The 21,065-nt window shown below is 40.2% G+C and overlaps 1 protein-coding gene across 4 annotated transcripts in view; it reads right to left on the bottom strand.

Moving 5' to 3' along the window:
- Positions 1-21,065, bottom strand: part of TAFA4 (TAFA chemokine like family member 4) — a 174,539-nt gene that overhangs the window by 9,967 nt on the left and 143,507 nt on the right. For 3 of the 4 annotated variants that reach the window (XM_058726231.1, XM_058726228.1, XM_058726229.1), the window contains exon 4: positions 16,961-17,116. In XM_058726231.1, coding sequence (XP_058582214.1) covers positions 16,961-17,116 — 156 coding nt within the window. Of the gene's footprint in view, positions 1-16,960; positions 17,117-19,628; positions 20,004-21,065 lie in introns of those variants that run through there. The other variant, XM_058726230.1, reaches the window with a different exon arrangement.

Below are 21,065 nucleotides of genomic sequence, written 5' to 3'. Positions count from 1 at the left end.
TAGGCTTGTTCTCTCACCTGGGAATTCTCTTTCCTCCTTACCCCATCATCCCTGCTGACATCTACCAGTAAGAATTCTCCAGGTGTGGACACAGACTACGAGAAGTTAAGGAAACTCCATCAACTTGGCCAGGTATTCTCACAGAGTCAAAGGACAAAAGGGAATGTGATTCATATTTAAAGGTGGGCCCAGCCAGAAGACTGGTACGGATCAGAGATCTAGGGCTGCAGGTACAGTGTGTGGATTAAGGGAGATGGGGTGGCTGAGCCCTGTTTCTCTCTTGTTTTTAATTTTTTTTTTAAGTTTGTTTATTTTTGAGAGAGACAGTGTGAGTGGAGGAGGGGTGGAGAGAGAGAATCCCAAGCAGACTCCATGCTGCCACCGCAGAGCCTGATGCAAGGCTGGAACTCATGAAACTGTGAGATCGTAACCTGAGCTGAAACCAAGAGTCAGATGCTTAACTGACAGAGCCACCCAGGCACGCAGAGCTCTGTTTTTCTGTTGAAATAGCAGCACTTAGGTAAAAAAACATACCTCAATGGATGTGACTTTAACTACCATGTCTTGGGAAGTCTGAACTCAATTTCAAGCAAATCTTGAGAATTCCTAATAGCTAGTTTTTACTGAGGGTTAGGCATCCTGCTAAATGTATTTCCTTCATTTCATGGAGAAGAAAAGGCTGAGGCTCAAAGTCACACTGGGCAAACAGCACTGGAACAGAGGCATTCGACCACTGGAGCCCCCTCATCAACCCTTGTTGTATTCATACCCCTCCCTCACACCAGCGAGCTGTAGTAGAAACAACTAGAGGTATAGAGGCAGTAACAAAAGTAGATAATACAGCAAGCTCATGCATTAAAAACTCTTCTCCTGTCAGGCAACAGCACTATGGCAGGATTAGGGCACAGGACCATTTCATTATCAGCTGAAATGGCCAGACATTGTGCTTACTCTACACGAAACCACCATTCCTTATTCTGGCCCAATACTGTGCTACAATCAGATTAGAGTCCCATTAAAACCAATAATCCCTAAATGAGGCACAATTGTGATCTAGAAAAACCATACGTTAGAAGGTGCCAACACTGAGAAAGGAATATAGCTCTATGGGTTACTTATTTTGGCAGAAATTGCCAATGAACTTGAGTAGACAGAGATAGTAGGGTGAAGTTGGAGAAAGCTGTATGCTCTTCAGTCACAAATACTATAGAAATCTCACCTTAAAACTGAGTGGAGCTTTGTTATTTTCAAAGCCCCTTTCTATACCGTTGCTCTTTTGATTGTCCCAACAACCTTCAGCAGCAGGAAGAAGAGGCAGATGGTTCCGGAAATAAAAACAAGAGCCTTCCACAAAGCGAGTAAAATGAGGGAGGAGGTAGGAGAACCTAGGCTTCTTCGTCTTGATCTGCAAGTCTTTCGACTGTACCACAATTTACAATAATAGTTTAGGTTACCATAGGCTACACAGAGTTTGACCAGATTCAATGTGCTGACCAGTTCTTCATTATTTTCTGAATACCTCAGGTTGGTCCCAAGTGGATATAAAGATAAATAAGAGATGGTTCCCAACCCTCAATTTGAAAATTCCATCTGCAGGACTGCAAAAGTTATATAAATGTTGACAGAGCTTAGTTATATTTACACAGAGTTACAGCTGAATTTAAAATACTTTTTTTTTATCTTTAAAACAGTTTTCTTAGGCAGATTCTCTGCCACTCAGCAGTGGCAACCTGACAGGTGTCAGGGCTTCATGGAGGATTCCAAAGAGGCCCAGACAGATGACAAGTGATCTGTGGAAGTGAAGACACTTGGTGCTTTGAGACAAGGAGTGGCCCACCAGAAAGCCAGGAGGAGGTCCATGTGGCTGCAGTGAGGGGTCAGCAGAAAAGCAAAGGACAGTCAGCTGAGCAAGGTGGTCTGAGAAGCAACCTTCAGGGGCTCTTAATGTCAATTCCAGATTAGACTTGATTTCTCAAGCAGAAGGGAGTGATGGAAAGTTTCTAGTAAGGTGGTTCCACAACCAAGGGAAAACTGTGTGCCCAGGAGAGCTGGTCTGGCAGGTGATAAACCATTGGGGACAAAAAGGAGTCTGAAAGAGACCAAGTGAGGCATAAGTTGAGAAATCTGGGCGTAAATTCCCTACAGAGGAAATAATTTGATTCTTTCTATCTCAACTTCACAGCAGAGAAATACAAGCCCTTATTGGCCTCATGGGGTCCCAAGATAATTCTGATGCCAAATCTAGAAAAGGAGCTTGAGGGGATTTAAAAAAATGCCAATTCTTAACTATAGAAAAGAGTAAAATAGTTTCAGAATACTTTAAAAACGTAAATTTATTTAAATAAAATAACAAAGCATGGAAGATCGAGCTCTTGTGAAATTATTTACCAGTTTTCTTTCATTTAACTGGAAAATGTGATTTTTCTGAAGACAGATTCACAGTAGGTTCCTTAAAATAGACTTTAAATTTCAGGATAGGTTGCTATTTGCTTTAAAAAAAATCATTTTCATATCTTAGTGAATACATGGGACCCTACAAGTGTGTTAAAGACTTATTTAACAACAAATGCTCTTTCAGAAAGGAAACCTTCACGAGAAGCACCACAGTAGCCACAAGAAAAGTTTCCAGTTCCTTTATGGGTTAAAGACTGACTAAAGAACTCACAGCTAAAGTGAGGACCATTTAAGGGTTTCACCCACCAGTGAATAAGGTGATTAAAAAGTCCAGAAGTCCGGGCATCTGGGTGTCTCAGTGGGTTGAGCATCCAACTTCAGCTCAGGTCATGATCTCACAGCTCATGGCTTCAAGCCCCCTGTCCGGCTATGTGCTGACAGCTCAGAGCCTGGAGCCTACCTGGGATTCTCTGGCTCCCTCTGCCCCTCCCCCTGCTGGTGCTCTGTCTCTCTCTCTCTCAAAAATAAACAAACATTAAAAAAAATCTTTAGAAAAAAGCCCAGAAGGTCAAGCTCTGAGTGCGTACTGAGCTCAGCTTTGGGTGGAAACAAAGGACCCAGGAGCAGGATTTTGTTAAAATAACTCTTGAGAACATCTGCCCACTTAACTGAGCCTTGTCTCCATAGGAAAATAAGTTTGTAGGAGGTCTCTATTTTATCCTGTTATAAAATTTCATAATGAGAAAGTGTCTTGTCACTTCTATTTTTAAAATAAAATTCTTTAGAAAGCCCCATGCCTTCCTGACTTATGAAAATACAAAACATCCCTATCTTCAAGCTGCCAACCTGTAATGAATTTCTAGTTTTATGCAGAAAGAAGACAAAAAAAAACCCAAACCAAAACAAAACAAAAAACCCTGAAGCTCTGCTTTTATGGTAGTGACTAGTGTTTTCTGTAATGCTGTTTTCTAGGTGAAAATATAATGGGACCAATTAGCTATTTCGTTCCTGGTACATTTTCCGTCCTCTCTGTTGCATAAAGTAGATTGAGATTTTTTTCTATTCCTTGTCCCAATTAAATATTACTCCATGACATAAAACACAATATGTATTCATATAGCTATTTACATAAACCCACCTTTGAATAAGACTACCAACAAACAGGCTCACTTCTCAGGAGGTGGTCTTCCATTTTTTGTCTTAGTTCAGTTGTATTTACGCCCAGTTAAGCTTTTCTAAAGAAAAGGACACTTTGACGCTGAAACTACAGACAGAAAGGTGAAGAACACATCTTCCTAGAATATGGATGTCTTAAAAATAGAAACGAGCACAAAAATATGCTCTGAGTGTCTAATATACTTAGCTACTTTGTTCTTAACATTGTCATTTCAAGATGCTCTTGGCGAATTAACCTTAAAGAAAGGTTTATTAACTTTAAGCCGTTGGTTAACTTTAAACGTAGGCAGGTGGGAAGACCTGCCAATTTAGATTTGTTATTTCAAGAAAAGAAGCCATTCCAACCTGACCCAGGTAACATGCAAAAAGGCAGTCCTAAGAACACTATTTTTTGTTCAAGAACCTTTCACTTGTTCACACACTTCACACATAACAAGGTACTGTTTTTTCCGCAAAGTACACAGAGTACTGACTGAAGCTGTGGATAAATATGTACAGAACGATCTTTTGGGATCTAGGTTTGTCTTCTAAACTACGTGCAAGCTCACACAGTACAACCATGTACAGCAGGGACCTGCCTCTAAGGCAGTTACTTGATCGTAGCCCTTTAGAGGCCCCATAATTCTCGATTGTATGGGGTATACATGCAAATGATAACACTGTCACCAGCATCCCTGACTTCAACCCACGAGATGCCAGTAGCAACCTCTCCCCCAGTATACAACCCAAAGTATTTCCAGACATCATCAAATATCCCTAGGATGGCCAAAATCACCCCTGGTTAAGAAACATTGATCAAGGGGGGGGCGCCTGGGTGGGTCGGTCAGTTAAAGGTCTGACTCTTTCTCACCATTGGTTGAGTGTGAGCCCTGCAAGGGTCTCTGCACTGACAGTGCAGAGCCTGCTTGGGATTCTGTCTCTCTCCTTCTCTGCCCCTCCCGCACTTGCACACACTCTCTCTCAAAAATAAAGGGGCGCCTGGGTGGTTCAGTCAGCTAAGCATCCAATTTCAGCTCAGGTCATCATGCTGCGGTCCACCGTCCACGGGTTTGAGCCCCAGTCCAGTTCTGTGCAGACAGCTTGGAGTCTGGAGCCTGCTTCGGATTGTGTCTCCCTCTCTCTGCCCGCCCAACCAACTTGCACGGTTTCTCTCTCTTGCAAAATAATAAACATGAAAAAAAAAATTTTTAACTCTGGTTACGGAGATGTACTCAGCCCATGATGAGAAGCTGAGCTAGTTCATGAGACTTCATTAAAGCTTTGGCTGGTGAAAATAATCCCAATACATGGTAAATACAATGCCACCTCTACTCCTTATCTTCCCTCCTGCCTCCACTGTGGCCAATCCCCCAAGACGAAAATCTGCATCATCTCTCTCTGAATCTGTTTCTCTGGCTCACTCTCACTGCTCTCTCTCCCACACACAAATCCTGGCTACTCCAGGGCTCACCCTGAAACCTATGCTGACAACCTATCTGACCCGTCAAATTCAGAGATCACATCGTTCCTTTTCAGGAATTTTAGGGTATTTGAGATCAACCTTGCTCCTTGAATATAAATTCGCCAAAGGCAGGAATTAAATCCTAAAATTTGAGTTGACGGCAGGTCTCTAATAGCAAAGGCTCTGCCTGCATCTCCAGCCTCAACTATGACCACCTCAGAGCCCAAACGAGCTACTTCTAGTTCCCAGGGTCACGCTGCTCATCCTGACATGCTTTACCCTGCTACACCACTTAGTTCCCCTCCTGCCTGGTGAAATCAGACCCAGTGCTTCTCACTGGATGTCATCCCTGACCCCACATCTGCTTACTCTTCAAGTACCTTATTTCCTAGAGTTTTTGTCTCTCTTTCCCCATAAACTGAGCTCCTTGAAAGCAGGGCCAGGGTCCCATTAACATGCTATTCCCCAGCACCTAGGACATGCCAGGCGCAATGTGCTAAGTTAAAATACAATGAACCAATGTATGCAGGGTGCACATCCTTCCAACCTCCCCCAGTGCTTCTGTAAAGTACACCTTGTTGTCATTCACCCTACCGCCACTGGGAAAAACTCAGAAACCCACTTTGTCTTTTAGGTGGCATCATGGAACACAGCCAGTCACAAAACCTTGTGAAATCACATCTTGAAGACAGACTCTGTAACTTATCACACAGTCCATAAAGCCATGCAAGTTGTCTACAATATGAACAGGAATTCTAGGCCTTAACTAAGTAATCTGTGACATCTCAGAAAACAAACTGGGGCATCAGAAGAAGAAAAAAAATAGCTGCCTCCCATTTCTCAGCTTTTATTAGTCTTTTTTAAACCCAATGTTTAGAAAGCATTCACTCTGACAAAATAAATGATGCTTCACCATAGTACACATTTATCCCGTTTTATCATAAAGCATTCAGCATTATCTCTGTACAGTGGTATTTTGATAAATGTGAAGAATACAGTTCCCATCATTAAACAGCTTCGTATATTTGGCAGTTGAAGATTCAAATGGAAACATGCTCACCAACCACATAGTTGTTTGCTGTAGGAACCAAGTAGCCTTGGCTATAATCAAGTAATTTCCCACCCCTCTGCCCAAATCCCCAATGTGTGGGACAGACACATTTCAACAATGCAGGATTTTATAAGTTAATTATAACTAAGAAAAAAAAGGACTTATTGGAGGAAAAACAACAGCTAATTTTTCTCCCTTTTTAACTAATAAAAGCTATGATTTTATGGAAAAGCAATGGAAACACAAGGTAAGTATCTGTGCTCTAGATTAACAGAAATGCGTAAGGAGATTCCACTTTCTATGTCAACATTAATTAAGGCCCTGCTCCAATGTCTTCTCGCTTTTGTTTTAATTTAAATGTAAATTCAAGTGAATTTTATATTTTAGATCCTCTCCACATTCTTATTGACAAATATGAAAAGAGGGACGGATCAGCAGAGACTAGGTCTTCCACAAACCAACTAGCAGCATGATCCTGCATAATTATTGTGGGATAAAGATTATTATGGGATAAAGCTAAAAGCCCTAATGGAAGCATTCAAATAATGAATAGAAGATCAGGGGGATATGAAAACAGACACATATTCTAACTAGAGCCTAAACTACGACTTCCAACATCTCCTCTGTGACTTTGATCCAATAAACATTTATTGAACACTGACTGTTTGCCAGGCTAGGCTAGGTGCAGGGGACACAAATATTAATACACAATCATAATCCTACCCTTCAGAATTTGGTTATTCTCTGGATACAAATGTTGTATTCATGAGCTACATATGTACATACAGCTAATCCTGCAATGTTCAATAGAGAAGCTTCTAGTTACAAGTTCCAATTTAAATTTAAATCCATACCAGTAACATCTCAAATGCTCAATAGCCACATGTGGTTAGTGGTTACCAATGTTAGTGGACATACGTGCATCAACACATCTAGCTGAGATATATAGAAAGAATATATACATCATCACAGAATGTTCTACTGAACCAACTCTGCTCAGATACCAAATAATTGATCTCTATTACTTACTCATCGTATGACACTAAGGAAATCATTTAATTAGCATATAAGTCTCTTTGTCTTGACACAGACACAACTAAAATGTCCTGCAGTAGATGAACAGCTAAACAAATTATTACCCAGCCATTCAATGAAATGCTAATCAAGCGAGTAAAAAAAAAAGAAAAAAGGCAAAACAAAACAAAACAACAAAACAAAAAAACAGGTCAATAGGTACCAGCACACAAAGATCTCATCAACATAATAATGATAACAGGTTGGATTAAGAAGTACACAATATTGGTGGAGGGACCAAGATGGCAGAACAGCATGGAAGGTTTTTTTTTTTTGTTTTTGGGTTTGTTTTTTTTTTGCATCTCTCATCCATGAAATACAGCCAGATCAACACTAAACCACCTTGCACACCTAGAAAACTGATTTGAAGATTAACACAATATGCACAACCTGAACCACAGAACTCAGCAGGTATACGGCACAGAGAGGTGAACTGGGGGAGAGAGAAGCCACAGAGGGCAGGGAGCTGCTTTTGCTTGCAGAGAGAGGACAGAGGTGGGTGGGGAGAGTACAGGAAAAGCGTCTGGAGAGAAAGTGGAAAGTGGAAAAGTGGAAACAGCCACAGGGACTGAACAAAAAAGGGAGAAAGGAGAGGGTTTAAATTCTATTACGACTCTATAAACAAGGGGAGTGCAGAGTCTGAAACTCTGCAGCTCTATACCTAGCAGGACTCTGGTGGGAAGGGCAAATCCCCAGGGGCAGAGAGTGAGGTCTGAGGGGTCCTTGGGCCAAGGAGGGAAAGGTGGTTCCCCTGCTGGGAGGACATTTGGTAGAGGCTGTGCAGCTACTCCACAGGCAAAGGTCCCAGCAGACCCCGAAGAACAACCACATTCGCTGGTGCTGGAACAAGGACATTAAGGGTGAATCCTGGCGCCAGATGTGTGTTGTGATTTTCCATAATCCCTGAAACACTGCTACACAATTGCGTGAATTTTTTCTGGGGTGGGCTGGCACCCAGCCACAGTCTCTGGGCATCGGCAGCAGCACGTCATGTAGTGTGGCTGGCACCTGGCCGTTGCTCAGTGAGACCCTCCCCCAGAAGGTCTGAGTGGGTCAAACTGCAGTTTCTCAGAAGTGAAGGGTTGGGAAACAAAGCTGCATCTGAGATACAACTCAGGAGGTAGGTACCGCCTGGCAGCCTAACAGCTTGGTCACGGACAACGTAAAAGTGGGGAGTGGATGGAAGCCAGAGACAAAGGATGGGTGTGCGATTGCTGATCAGGCAGAACAGAGTTCTGATCCAGGTGACACCCTTTTCACCCCTCCTGCACATGCGCATACAGCCCTACAAGCACCACCACAATACACCCCATGAGCTAAGCAGCGCCATCTAGTGGAGAATGGAGCCATTACACTAAGCCCTGGCCAACTGGGCCATCCTCACTCTTCAGGAACACCACAAATCTCTCTGCCTGCTTAATTTATGCACTATAAAGTGCTTCATAGTTTGACTTCTAGGGGAAACCTGTGTAATTACAATCGTATTTCAGTCTGTACACTGATCCATCTATTCAATTTTTTTTCTTTTTCTTGAATACAGAGAAATAAAATATTTTTATTTTGTATTTTTATTAAAAATATTTTTAATTTTTTCCACTATATATTTTACTTTTTTGTAAATTTTTCAAATTATATTTTACTTCCATCATTTCATTTTATTCTATTTCACTGTATTCATTTTTTTTTTCAAAATTTTAAACGTTTTCCTTTTTTTTTTTTCCTTTCTTATCTCTTTTTTCTCTAACCTATTAAGCTCCTTTCAACACCCACACCAAAACACACCTAGGATCTGGCATAATTTATTTGATCTGTGTGTGTTGTTTTTAATTTTTAAATTTCAATTTTTTTACCTTATTAATTCCGTTTCTTCTTTCAAAATGACAAAACAAAGGAATTCACCACAAAAGAAACAGCAGGAAGAAATGACAGACTGGGACTTAACACAGATACAAGCAATATCTTGAATTCTGAATTCTGAATCACGATATTAAGACTACTAACTAGGTTTGAAAATATATTAGAATCCCTTTCTGTGGAGATAAAAGAAGTAAAAGCTAGTCCAGATGAATTAATAAAAGCTATAACTGAGCTGCAATCTCAAAGGGATGCCATGGCAGCAAGAATGGATGAGGCAGAGTGGCGAATCAGCAATACAGAGGACAAACTTATGGAGAATAATGAAGCAGAAAAAAAAAAAAGAGGGAAAGTAGCAAAAGAGACGGTTTAAGAATTAGGGAAACCAATGACTCATTTAAAAGGAGCAACATCAGAATCATAGGGGTCCCAGAAGATGAAGACAGAGAAAAAGGGGTAGAAGGGTATTGTGACCAAATCACAGCAGAAAACTTTCCTAACCTGGGGAAAGACACAGACATCAAAAAGACACAGATTCAACAAAAACTGACCATCAACAAGACATATCATAGTCAAATTCACAAAATACTCAGGCAAGGAAAGAATCACGAAAGCAGCAAGGGAAAAAAGTCCTTAACTCACAAGGGAAGACAGATCAGGTTTGAAGCAGACCTATCCACAAAAACTTGGCAGGCCAGAAAGGAGTGGCAGGATATATTTAATGTGCTGTATCGGGAAAATATGCAGCCAAGAATGTTTTATCCCGCAAGACTGTCATTCAAAGTAGAAGGTGAGATTAAAAGTTCCCCAGACAAAAATTAAAGGAGTTCGTGACTACTAAACCAGCCCTGAAAGAAATTTAAGGGGGACTCTCTGAGGAAAGAAAAGATGGGAGGAAAAAAAAAAGACCAAAAGCAACAAAAACTAGAAAGGACCACCAGAAACTCCAGCTCTGCAGGCAACATGATGGCAATAAATTCATATCTTTCAGTACTCACTATAAATGTCAATGGACTAAACACTCCAATCAAAAGACATATGGTAACAGAATGGATGAGAACACAAGATCTATCTATATGCTGTTTACAAGAGACCCACTTGGGACCTAAAGACACCTTCAGATTGCAAGTAAGGGGATGGAGAACCATCTACCATGCTAATAGTTGACAAAAGAAAGCTGGAGTAGCCATACTTATATCAGACAATCCAGATCTTAAAATAAAGGCTGCAACAATAGATGAAGAAGGGCATTATATCACAATTAAGGGGTCTGTCCATCAAGAAGATCTAACAATTGTAAAAATTTATGCCTCCAACGTGAGAGCATCCAAATATATAAATCAATTAATCATGAACATAAAGAAACTCATTGGCAATAATACCATAATAGTAGGGGACTTCAACACCCCACTTACAACACTGGACAGATCATCTAAACAGAAAATCAACAAGGAAACAATGGATTTGAATGACACACTGGACCAGATGGACTTAACAGATATATTCAGAACACTTCATCCTAAAGCAGCAGAATATACATTCTTCATCAGTGCACATGGAACGTTCTCCAGAATAGATCACACTGGGACACACATCAGCCCTCAACAAGTACAAAAAGATCAAGATTATCCCATGCATATTTTCAGACCACAACGCTATGAAACTCAAAATCAACCACAAGAAAAAATATGGAAATATAACAAATACTTGGAGACTAAAGACCATCCTACTGAAGAATGAATGGGCTAACCACGAAGTTAAAGAGGAAATTAAAAAGTACATGGAAGGCAATGAAAATGATAACACCACAGCCCAAAACCTCTGGGATGCAGCAAAGGTGGTGATAAAAGGAAAATATATAGCGATCCAGGCCTTCCTGAAGAACAAAGAAATGTCTCAGATACACAACCTAATCTTACATCTTAAAGAGTTGGGAAATAAACAGCAAATAAAACCCCAAACCAGCAGAAGACAGGAAATAGTAAAGATTAGAGCAGAAATCAAAGCTAACAAACCCCTCCCCCAAAAAAACAGTAGAACAGATCAATGAAACCAGAAGCCAATTCTTTGAAAGAATTAACAAAATTGATAAACCACTTGCCAGTTTGATCAAAAATAAAGAGGAAAGGAACCAAATAAATAAAATCAAGAATGAAAGAGGAGAGATCACAACCAACACAGCAGAAATACAAATAATAATAAGAGAATATTATCAGCAATTATATGCCAGTAAAATAGGCAATCTGGAAGAAATGGACAAATTTCTAGAAACATATAAACTACCAAAAATGAAACAGGAAGAAATAGAAAATTTGAACAAACCCATAACCAGTAAAGAAATTGAATCAGCAATCAAAAATCTCCCAAAAAACAAGAGTCCAGGGCCAAGATGCCTTTCCAGGGGAATTCTACCAAACATTTAAAGAAGCTGTTAAGAAGCTCTTTTGAAGCTGTTCTGAAAAAATAGAAATGGAAGGAAAACATCCAAACTCTTTCTATGAAGCCAGCATTACCTTGATTCCAAGACCATACAAAGACCCCACTAAAAAAGGAGAACTATATACCAATTTCCCTGATGAACATGGATGCAAAAATGCTCAACAAGATATTAGCCAATCGGATCCAACAATACGTTAAAAAATTATTCACCATGACCAAGTGGGATTTTTACCTGGGATCCAAGGCTGGTTCAATACTTGCAAAACAATCAATGTGATTCATCACATCAATAAAAGAAAGGACAAGAACCACATTATCTTCTCAATCGATGCAAAGAAAGCATTTGACAAAATACAGCATCCTTTCTTGATAAAAACCCTCAAGAAAGTAGGGATAGAAGAATCATACCTCAAGATCATAAAAACCATCTACGAAAGATCCAATGCTAATATTATCCTCAATGGGGAAAAGCTGAGAGCTTTCCCCTCCAAGGTCAGGAACAAGACAGGGATGTCCACTCTCGCCACTGTTATTCAACATAGTACTGGAAATCTTAGTGTCAGCAATCAGACAACACAAAGAAATAAAAGGCATCCAAATCGGCCAAGAGGAGGTCAAATTTTCACTCTTCTCAGATGACATATGATATTCTGTATGGAAAACCCAAACTATTCCACCAAAAAAACTGCTAGAATTGATTCATGAATTCGGCAAAGTCACAGGATATAAAATCAATGCACAGAAATCAGACGCATTTCTATATACCAATAATGAAGCAACAAAAAGAGAAATCAAGGAATCAATCCCGTTTACAATTGCACAAAAACCCATAAAATGCCTAGGAATAAACCTAACCAAAGAGGTGAAAAATCTATACACTGAAAACTATAGAAAGCTTATGAAAGAAATTGAAGAAGACAGAAGAAAGCAGAAAAATATTCAATGCTCCTGAATAAGAAGAACAAATATTGTTAAAATGTCAATACTACCCAAAGCAATATACATATTCAATGCAATACTATCAAAATACCACCAACATTCTTCACAGAGCTAGAAACACAATCCTAAAATTTGTATGGAACCAGAAAAGACCCCAAATAGCCAAAGCAATCCTGAAAAAGAAAACCAAAGCTGGAGGCATGACAATCCCAGACTTCAAACCGTATTACAAAGCTGTAATCATCAAGACCATCAAGACAGTATGGTACTGGCACAATAAAAGACACTCAGATCAGTTGAACAGAATAGAGAACCCAGAAAGGGACCCACAAATGCATAGCCAACTAATCTGACAAAGTAGGAAAGAATATCCAATGGAATAAAGACAGTCTCTTCAGCAAGTGGTGCTGGGAAAACTGGACAGTGACATGCAGAAGAATGAACCTGGAACACTTTCTTACACCATAAACAAGAATAAACTCAAAATCGATGAAAGACCTAAATATGAGACAGGAAGCCATCACAATCCTCGAGGAGAAAGCAGGGAAAAACCTCTTTGACCTTGACTGCAGCAACTTTTTACTCAACACGTCTCTGGAGGCAAGGGAAACAAAAGCAAAAATGAACTATTCGGACCTCATCAAAATAAAGCTTCTGCACAGCGAAGGAAACAATCAGCAAAACTAAAAGGCAACTGATGGAATGGGACAAGATATTTTCAAATGACATTATCAGATAAAGGGTTAGTATCCAAAATGTATAAAGAACTTATCAAACTCAACACCCCAAAAAACAAATCATCCAGTGAAGAAATGGGCAAATGACATGAAAAGACACTTCTGCAAAGAAGACATCCAGATGGCCAACTAACACATGAAAAAATGCTCAGCATCAACAAGGAAATACAAATCAAAACCACAATGAGATACCACCTCACACCGTCAGAGTGGCTAACATTAACAACTCAGGCAATGACAGATGTTGGCGAGGATGCAGAGAAAGAGGATCGCTTTTGCATTTTTGGTGGCAATGCAAGCTGGTGCAGCCCCTCTAGAAAAAACTATGGAACTTACTCAAAAAATTAAAAATAGAACTACCCTCCAACCCAGCAACTGGACTACTAGGTATTTATCCAAGGGATACGGGTATGATATTTCAAAGGGGCACATGCACCCCAATATTTATAGCAGCACTATCAACAACAGCCAAAGTATGGAAAGAGCCCAATGTCCATCGATGGATGAATGGATAAAGAAGATGTGGTGTGTGTGTGTGTGTGTGTGTGTGTGTATGTGTGTGTGTGTGTGTGTGTGACACACACACACACACATACACATACACACACACACACACAAACACTGGAGTATTACTCGGCAATCAAAAAGAATGAAATCTTGCTGTTTGCAGCTATGTGGATGCAACTAGAGGGTATTATGCTAAGCAAAATTAGTCATAGAAACACAAGTATCATAGGACTTCACTCATACGAGGACTTTAAGATAAAAAAGAGATGAACCTAATGGAAGGGAAGCAAAAATAATACAAAAACAGGGAGGGGGACAAAACATATGAGACTCTTAAATATGGAGAACAAACAGAGGGTTGCTGGAGGGGTTGCAGGAGGGGGGATGGGCTAAATGGGTAAGGGGCATTAAGGAATCTACTCCTGAAATCACTGTTGCACTATATGCTAACTTGGATGTAAATTAAAACACACACACACACACACACACACACACACACACACACACACAATATGATACCATTTGGGTAAAACATGCATTCATACTGCAATATACCACTTTTTCTGGAGAACTATCTCAAATACACAAACAGGCCAAAAAAAAAATGTATTAACCAAACAGATAAATGCAGTTATTCTTACAGTGGTGGCCAACAGGGATTTGGCCCAAATAATAAATGTATATAAAAAGTAAAATAAGCTACTGCAGAATAAGGTATTAATATTTTCTTTAGCAAGGGAAAGACATTAAATATGATTGCCACCCTAACTGTATTTTCCAGATCCTGATGCTTTGAGAGAAATGTAGAAGACTTCTTATATCTAAAGATTCTATGCTGGATAGAATAGAGTTTACGCTATAATTCAAAATTCTTGAAGTTTAAAATCCACACAGTAAAGTGTGTGAAAACCACACAGTTTTCAATCATTTGAAAACAATCTATGATTACTGAAAATGATTATGTTCTCCATTGTGCCCAAATCATCCATGCACCAGCCAACGCGAGAGTGGGTAGAAAGAAGAAAGAGAGACAGCTCCCATCTTCAAGCAACCTAGAGATTAATGGGAACGCACACATTCGGATCTGAAAACATAACGGGATACATGTCATGAACTGGATATACAGGGAGACACCAGAGCATACAGGAGATATGGAAGAAAAGGAGGAATTAAGTAGACAGAATGTGTGTTGTGGGGAAGAAGGCAATGATCCAAGCCAAGGATACAGGTACAAGTGCAGGATAAAAGGGAACATAAAGTAAGGCACCTAGGGGCACAGTTGGTTAAGCATCTAACTTTGGTTCAGTTCATGATCTCAGAGTTTGTGAGTTTGAGCCCTATATCAGGCTCTCTGCTGTCAGCACAGAGCCCACTTCGGATCCTCTGTCCTCCTCTCTCCCTGTCCCTTCCCCACCCACCCCCTCAAAAATAAAAAGGGAACATAAAGGACCCCACTTGGATGTGGGTAGTATAGTTGAAAGAGAGGAGGGAGACAGAGCCAGACTACGCCAGGCTTCAAAAGCCAGGGTAAAGAATTTGGATTTTATTTTAAAGATACTGGGAGGTCACGCAAATGTGGCTTTAAACATAGGACTGACATGATAAGTTCTGTTTTTGCAGAAGGATCTTCTGACTGCAGGGCGGAAAATGGGAGATAGGAGTAGTAAGCTTGTCAAAATGTAATCTGGGCTCCTACACTGTGGAGGTGACAGCAGCACAGAGAATTGGAGACAAAACAGGTATGGTTTGGATTCAATTGATGGAGAAAATAAATATGTTCAGCTGTCCCGTCTGGAGAGAGAGGAACTTTGCAAATTTCTTTTAAGTGTCTCTTGTTTTAATGCTAACCATCTTCTTTTATAGATTACAATCCTTTATCTGTTATCCCCAAATCCAAAAAGCTCTGAAAATGGACAGGAGTTCTGTACAATGGCAACAAAACCTGATTTGAATTAACAGGAGGTTGGTCATCTTGCCCTATCCTGTTCCGAAAGAATATTCTATATACTGCACTGTAGAAATACTAGCATCTGTGAATATGGGGTACAACTGGAAAAGACAGTAGGTTCGTTAGGTAACAGATGCTGTATGTACTATGCTGCCTTTAAAAAATCTGAATTCAGCAACACATTTGGCCCCAGGGTTTCTATGAAGAATTGCAGACGGTAAGTTGGCCATATTCACTTTCCAGATTTAATGGTCGCTGAGATCATGCTGATACCCAACTCTAGTGACCATACAGACCATAAATGTGTACCTGTGTTTGGTAGGGGAGGTGGGATATGGGAAAGTCAATTATTATTCTTGATTGTGTGATTCTGGAGTAAAGAATGCATATGTGCATTTTAATGGCTGACCTTTAGACACGCATCAAGTAAGAGTAGAAGCATTCACTTTCAGGGAGTTTTCTTGCCACTATAGATCAAGTGCTACAAGGCTTAACCGCATGTATCCATTCCCCTGGGGAATGATACTTGTTTCTAACAAGCTGTCTGCTAGAAGGGCCAGAGGCATCAAAAGGAATCAATCCCAGGCCTCTATCAACATTCATTCATTTTTTAAAAATATTCATTGGCACAGCACTCTGCTAGGGGATTTGGAGACAATAAATGACATGTGATTCCAAACTTTTCTCAAGGAAGTTGTTCCAAAGAAGATGTTTCATAAATGTTTGTTAAAATAGTAAACTAGATATAAAGAGAATGTAAGTCTGTAACATTAAATATGAGTTGAGAAAATCAGGGTTCTAATTGCTTTGGAATTGACAGCTTGAGATCAGGGAGAAAATTGTGTCTAGGGAAGCAACTGCTTTTTTTTTTTAATATATATTTTTTTAATGTTTATTTACTTGTGAGAGAAAGAGATAGAGAGAGAGGCATGAGCAGGGGAGGGGCAGAGATGGAGACACAGAATCCGAAGCAGGCTCCAGGCTCTGAGCTGTCAGCACAGAGCCTGACATGGGGCTCGAACTCACAAACCATGAGGTCATGACCTGAGCTTAAGTCAGACGGTCAACCAAATGAGCCACCCAGGTGCTCCAGAAAGCAACTGCTTTGATGCACACGATTTGGATAGACAGTTGGAAAAAAAAAAAAAAAAATCAAAGCCTATCTCCCTGATTGTCCAGTAACAGAATTCCCCACTAGTACCTCTTGGGAAATATCATTAATTAACTTCCCTTATCCACCAAGCAATTTGTGGAGTTACAATTATGTTCATTTTCAGCGCAGCACTAACCTAGAATCAGCCTCATATTCCTTGAGTTGCAACGACTGTAAAGCAAGGAGGTTCTTGGTAGTTTTAGGCACTTTTTGCAGGATTGGAGAAAATGGACCAGAAAGGTCTTACCTTCAACACAAGAAGGCTGAGCCCGAGTTGTGCCAGCAACCTGTCCTGGGAAGCAGGAACACTTGACTGTTTGCGATCGCTCTTCTATGCGGTTCTTATTACAGCACCTGTGCACAGCGACCACCTCACAGGTCCCTTGCTTGATTTGGTGGTGACCTGATGGATAAAGGGGGAGAAAAACAAACCCGGCGCTGTGAGGAAAAAATGAAGCTACCACATAGACGAATGATGCCATGACTACATTTTCTAACTTCCTGTTCTATGCTTAGGAATCTTTATAACTTTTCCCTTTCATATAATTTCAAATATATACAAAGGTGGTATGAATAATGCAAAAAAAAAAAAAAAAAACAACTCCTATGAACCTGTGGTAGTCAGAAATTCAGCCCCCAGGACCTTCAACTCCTAGTATCACAGCCACAGCTAAATTATGCTATTTACATGGCAAAAGAGATTTTGCAGATATAATTTAAATCACTAACTGGTTAGCGGCACCTGGGTGGTGCAGTCTGTTAAGTGTCCAACTCTTGAACTTGGCTCAGATCATGATCCCGGTCAGTGTGTTCAAGCCTCCCATTGGGCTCTGCACCAATGACTCAGAACCTGCTTGGGATTCTGTCTCTCCCTCTCTCTGCTCTTCTCCCACTTGCACATGTGCGCTCTCTCCCCTCTCCCCCTCAAAAATAAACATTTAAAAATTAAAAAAAAAAAATTTTAACATTTATTTCTGAGAGACAGAGCATGAGCATGAGCATGAGCAGGAGAGGGGCAGACAGAGAGGGAGACACAAAATCCAAAGCAGGCTCCAGGCTCTGAGCTCCAGGCTCTCAGCACAGAGCCCAATGTGGGGCTCGAACTCACCAGTGGTGAGATCATGACCTGAGCCAAAGTCAGACACTTAACAGACTGAGCCACCCAGGCGCCCCTAAATTTTTTTTTTAAATCACTAACTGGTTGGTCTTAAGAGAAGGAAATTATCCTGGATTGTCCAGATAGGGCTGATGTGATCACGTGAGCCCACGAAAGCAGACAAATGAAGCAGAAGGGGAAGTCAGATTGAAAACAGAAACACTCAAATCACCACTGCTGGCTTAAAGACAGAGGGGTCAAAAGGCAAGGAAATGGTGACTTCAGTCCTACAACCACAAGGAACTGAGTTCGGACAACAAACTGAATACATGTGGAAGCAGATTCTTCCCCAGAGCCTCCGTAAGTAAAGTGGTCTTGCTGATACTTTGATTTTAACCCAGAGGTCAGACTCTGAGCAGAGGAACCAGCTAGTGTGCCAAACTTCTGTCCTACAGAAATAAGCCCCTAAACTTGTGGTCGCTGGTCACAGCAGCAATAGCAGAATAATATAAGACCTTATGTGTAGGTTCACCATTGTTAACATGCAACCCTATTTGCCTTGGCATTGCCTCTCTTTCATGTATCTTTCTGAACCATTTGAGAGTCAGTTGCAGATACGATACCCCTTTACCCTTAAATAACACCTGAGAGTGTGTTTTCTAAGAACAGAGACATTCTCTTACATAATTATCAAAATCAGGACATTTGACGCTGATACAATGCTATTACATAATGCTATTATATAATCTACAGGTTTTCCAGATGTCCTAATAATGTCCTTTATAGCCATTATTCCCCTTGTTCAGGATCCAACCCAGGGACCTATGATGTATTTCGTTCTCACATTTCTTTAGCCTTCTTTAATCAGCTAATACTTTTCAGCCTTTATCTTTCCTAACCTTGACATTTTTAAAGAATACATGCCAGTTATTTTGTAGACTGTCCCGCAATGGTTCCTATGGCCCTGGTCAAGTCTTCAAAGATTCCAACCCCAGCTGACAGCTAACTGCAATCAGACAACCCTGAAGCCGGACCACCCAGTGAAGTCACACCCACATTTCTGATGATAAGAGAAGAGACTGTATGAAATAATATTTGTGGGTTGTTTTATGCTTCTAGGGTTTAGGCTAATTTGTTACAGAGCAATAGATAACTAATACACTAATTCTGGCTATACCAGGATTAGATAGACTTACCTCTGCTCTGATAAAAACAATGTAAGCAAGATTGTGGAGGCAATGTTTAGAAATTATTAATAAAAGACAACCTTTTCAAGCCCCCTTGAGCACTCTCAATTTTCACACGTACTATTTACATATAAATTGTTCCGTGAATTACAAGCAATCTCATCTACTCATTAAAACAGGTTTCCCCAAAGACTGTCAGGGGCTAATGCTCTGCTTGGTTTCTGTTGTTTGGTACATGGCCTTCAAATCACAAAACTAGTTTAAAAAATCTGAATTAGGCAATGTTTTTAATCGATCAAGTTAGCCCTTCCACAAAACAACCTCTATATTATTCTGACAAGTTTCTCACCCTTCCTCTGCATACTGTGCTAACTGTCGGTGGAAGCAAACTTCAAAATTACTGGCAAGAACAAATACTAAGGCAAAGTTTCATTTGTAAAACACATAAAAGCAGAACCAGTTCCCAGAGAATCAAACCACCATCATGAGAGAGAGTTTTCAATCTACTACAGAAGAAAACATCAAGTGATTACAACTATAAACCTAATTAAACGTATACAACAAGAATGCAGATTTCCCATAGGTAGTTATACACAAACTGTAAAAATTAAGTAAAAGTAAATCGTAATTACAATGTGAGGAAAGTAGCATGGGAATTTAGTGCTGAGTAAGCAGAAAAGTAAGGACTTTGAAGAGTTCATGAGGAGATCCTGTCTCTGGTTTCCAACTGCAAGCAAACACAGTCAGGTCAAACATTCCATGAATGGCTAGCCATGTAGTTGGGGGGGCCAAGGTGAATTTATCCTCAGTCCTCCAACAGTGTCTTCCCCTCCCTGTTGGCCACTGTTGCCATTTGCTCAGCTGCCACAACAAAGTACCACAGGCTGGGTGGCTTAAGTAACAGATCAAGATGCTGGCCAATTCAGTTCCTGGTGAGAGCTTTCTTCCTGGCTTCCGGCAACCAGCTGCCTTCTTACTACGCACTCATGCGGCAAAGACAGTGCTCGGCTGTCTCTTCCTTTTTTTTTTTTTCCTTCCCATGAAAACACCAACTCTCCCTTATGACCTCACTTAACCTTTATTACCTCCTGATAGACTCTGTCTCCAAATATAGTCACATTTGAGCATTAGCGCTTCGACATATGAATTGGGTGGGGGGGGGGGACACAAATATTCCATCTATAAAACAGCCATCATGCATTAATTAGATTTTTTTAAAGTTTATTTATTTATTTTAAGAGAGAGAGAGAGTGAGAGTGAGCATGAGCAGGGGAAGGGAAGAGAGACAATCCCAAGCAGGCTCCACTCTGTCAGTGCAGAGTCCCATGCAGGGTTCGATCTCACAAACCGTGAGAGCATGATCTGAGCTGCTATCAAGAGTCAGAGGCTTAACTGACTGAGCCACCCAGGCGCCCCACAGTAATTAGATTTTAAATGACCCTAGAGAGTCATGAAGATAGCACTTAACCTCCTTAAGAAAATAAAGGAAATGTGTTTTAGCAACTTAAAATAGTTGAGAAGTGATTTGGACATTTACTAATATTATAGTTGCTTAGAATTTTGCTGCTAGTTAGATAGCCATCCACGAATACAAACGGATTTTTTTTTTCCTTTTCACAAACTTGTCTCTGAATAATCAGCTTGCTGGTCTAGGATTTTATTCACTTATACAGACCACTGACTATTGTACTTCATTGATTTTTAAGATACATATTTTTCTCATCTTTAACATTTCAGGAGCTATCACAACTGATAGCATCTTATCACTGTAATTGGCAATGCTTTTCTTTCTGAGAAATACACAAAACAGCAGTCTGTCTCACAATCGATGGTCTTAGATTTGATAAAATAGGGTAGTTTGCAGGCACTGTTTTAAATTCTTTAGAAATACTTTCCTATGTAATCTTACAAAAATGCTATGATGTGGGTACTATTTTCATTCCTTTTGCACGTTTAACAGAATGTACAAACATTAATTTGCCCAAGGTCACACAACTAGAAATTGAAAAATAGAGAGACATAAACCCAGGCAGTGTCTGGACTGTCAAAGTGTGCGGGGGAAAGGTAGT

Source organism: Neofelis nebulosa, chromosome 4 (assembly GCF_028018385.1).
Source record: "Neofelis nebulosa isolate mNeoNeb1 chromosome 4, mNeoNeb1.pri, whole genome shotgun sequence".
Classification (NCBI taxonomy): Eukaryota; Metazoa; Chordata; class Mammalia; order Carnivora; family Felidae; genus Neofelis; species Neofelis nebulosa.
Note: the sequence above shows the minus strand (reverse complement) of the source record. Positions and strands in the feature narration are given on the sequence as shown.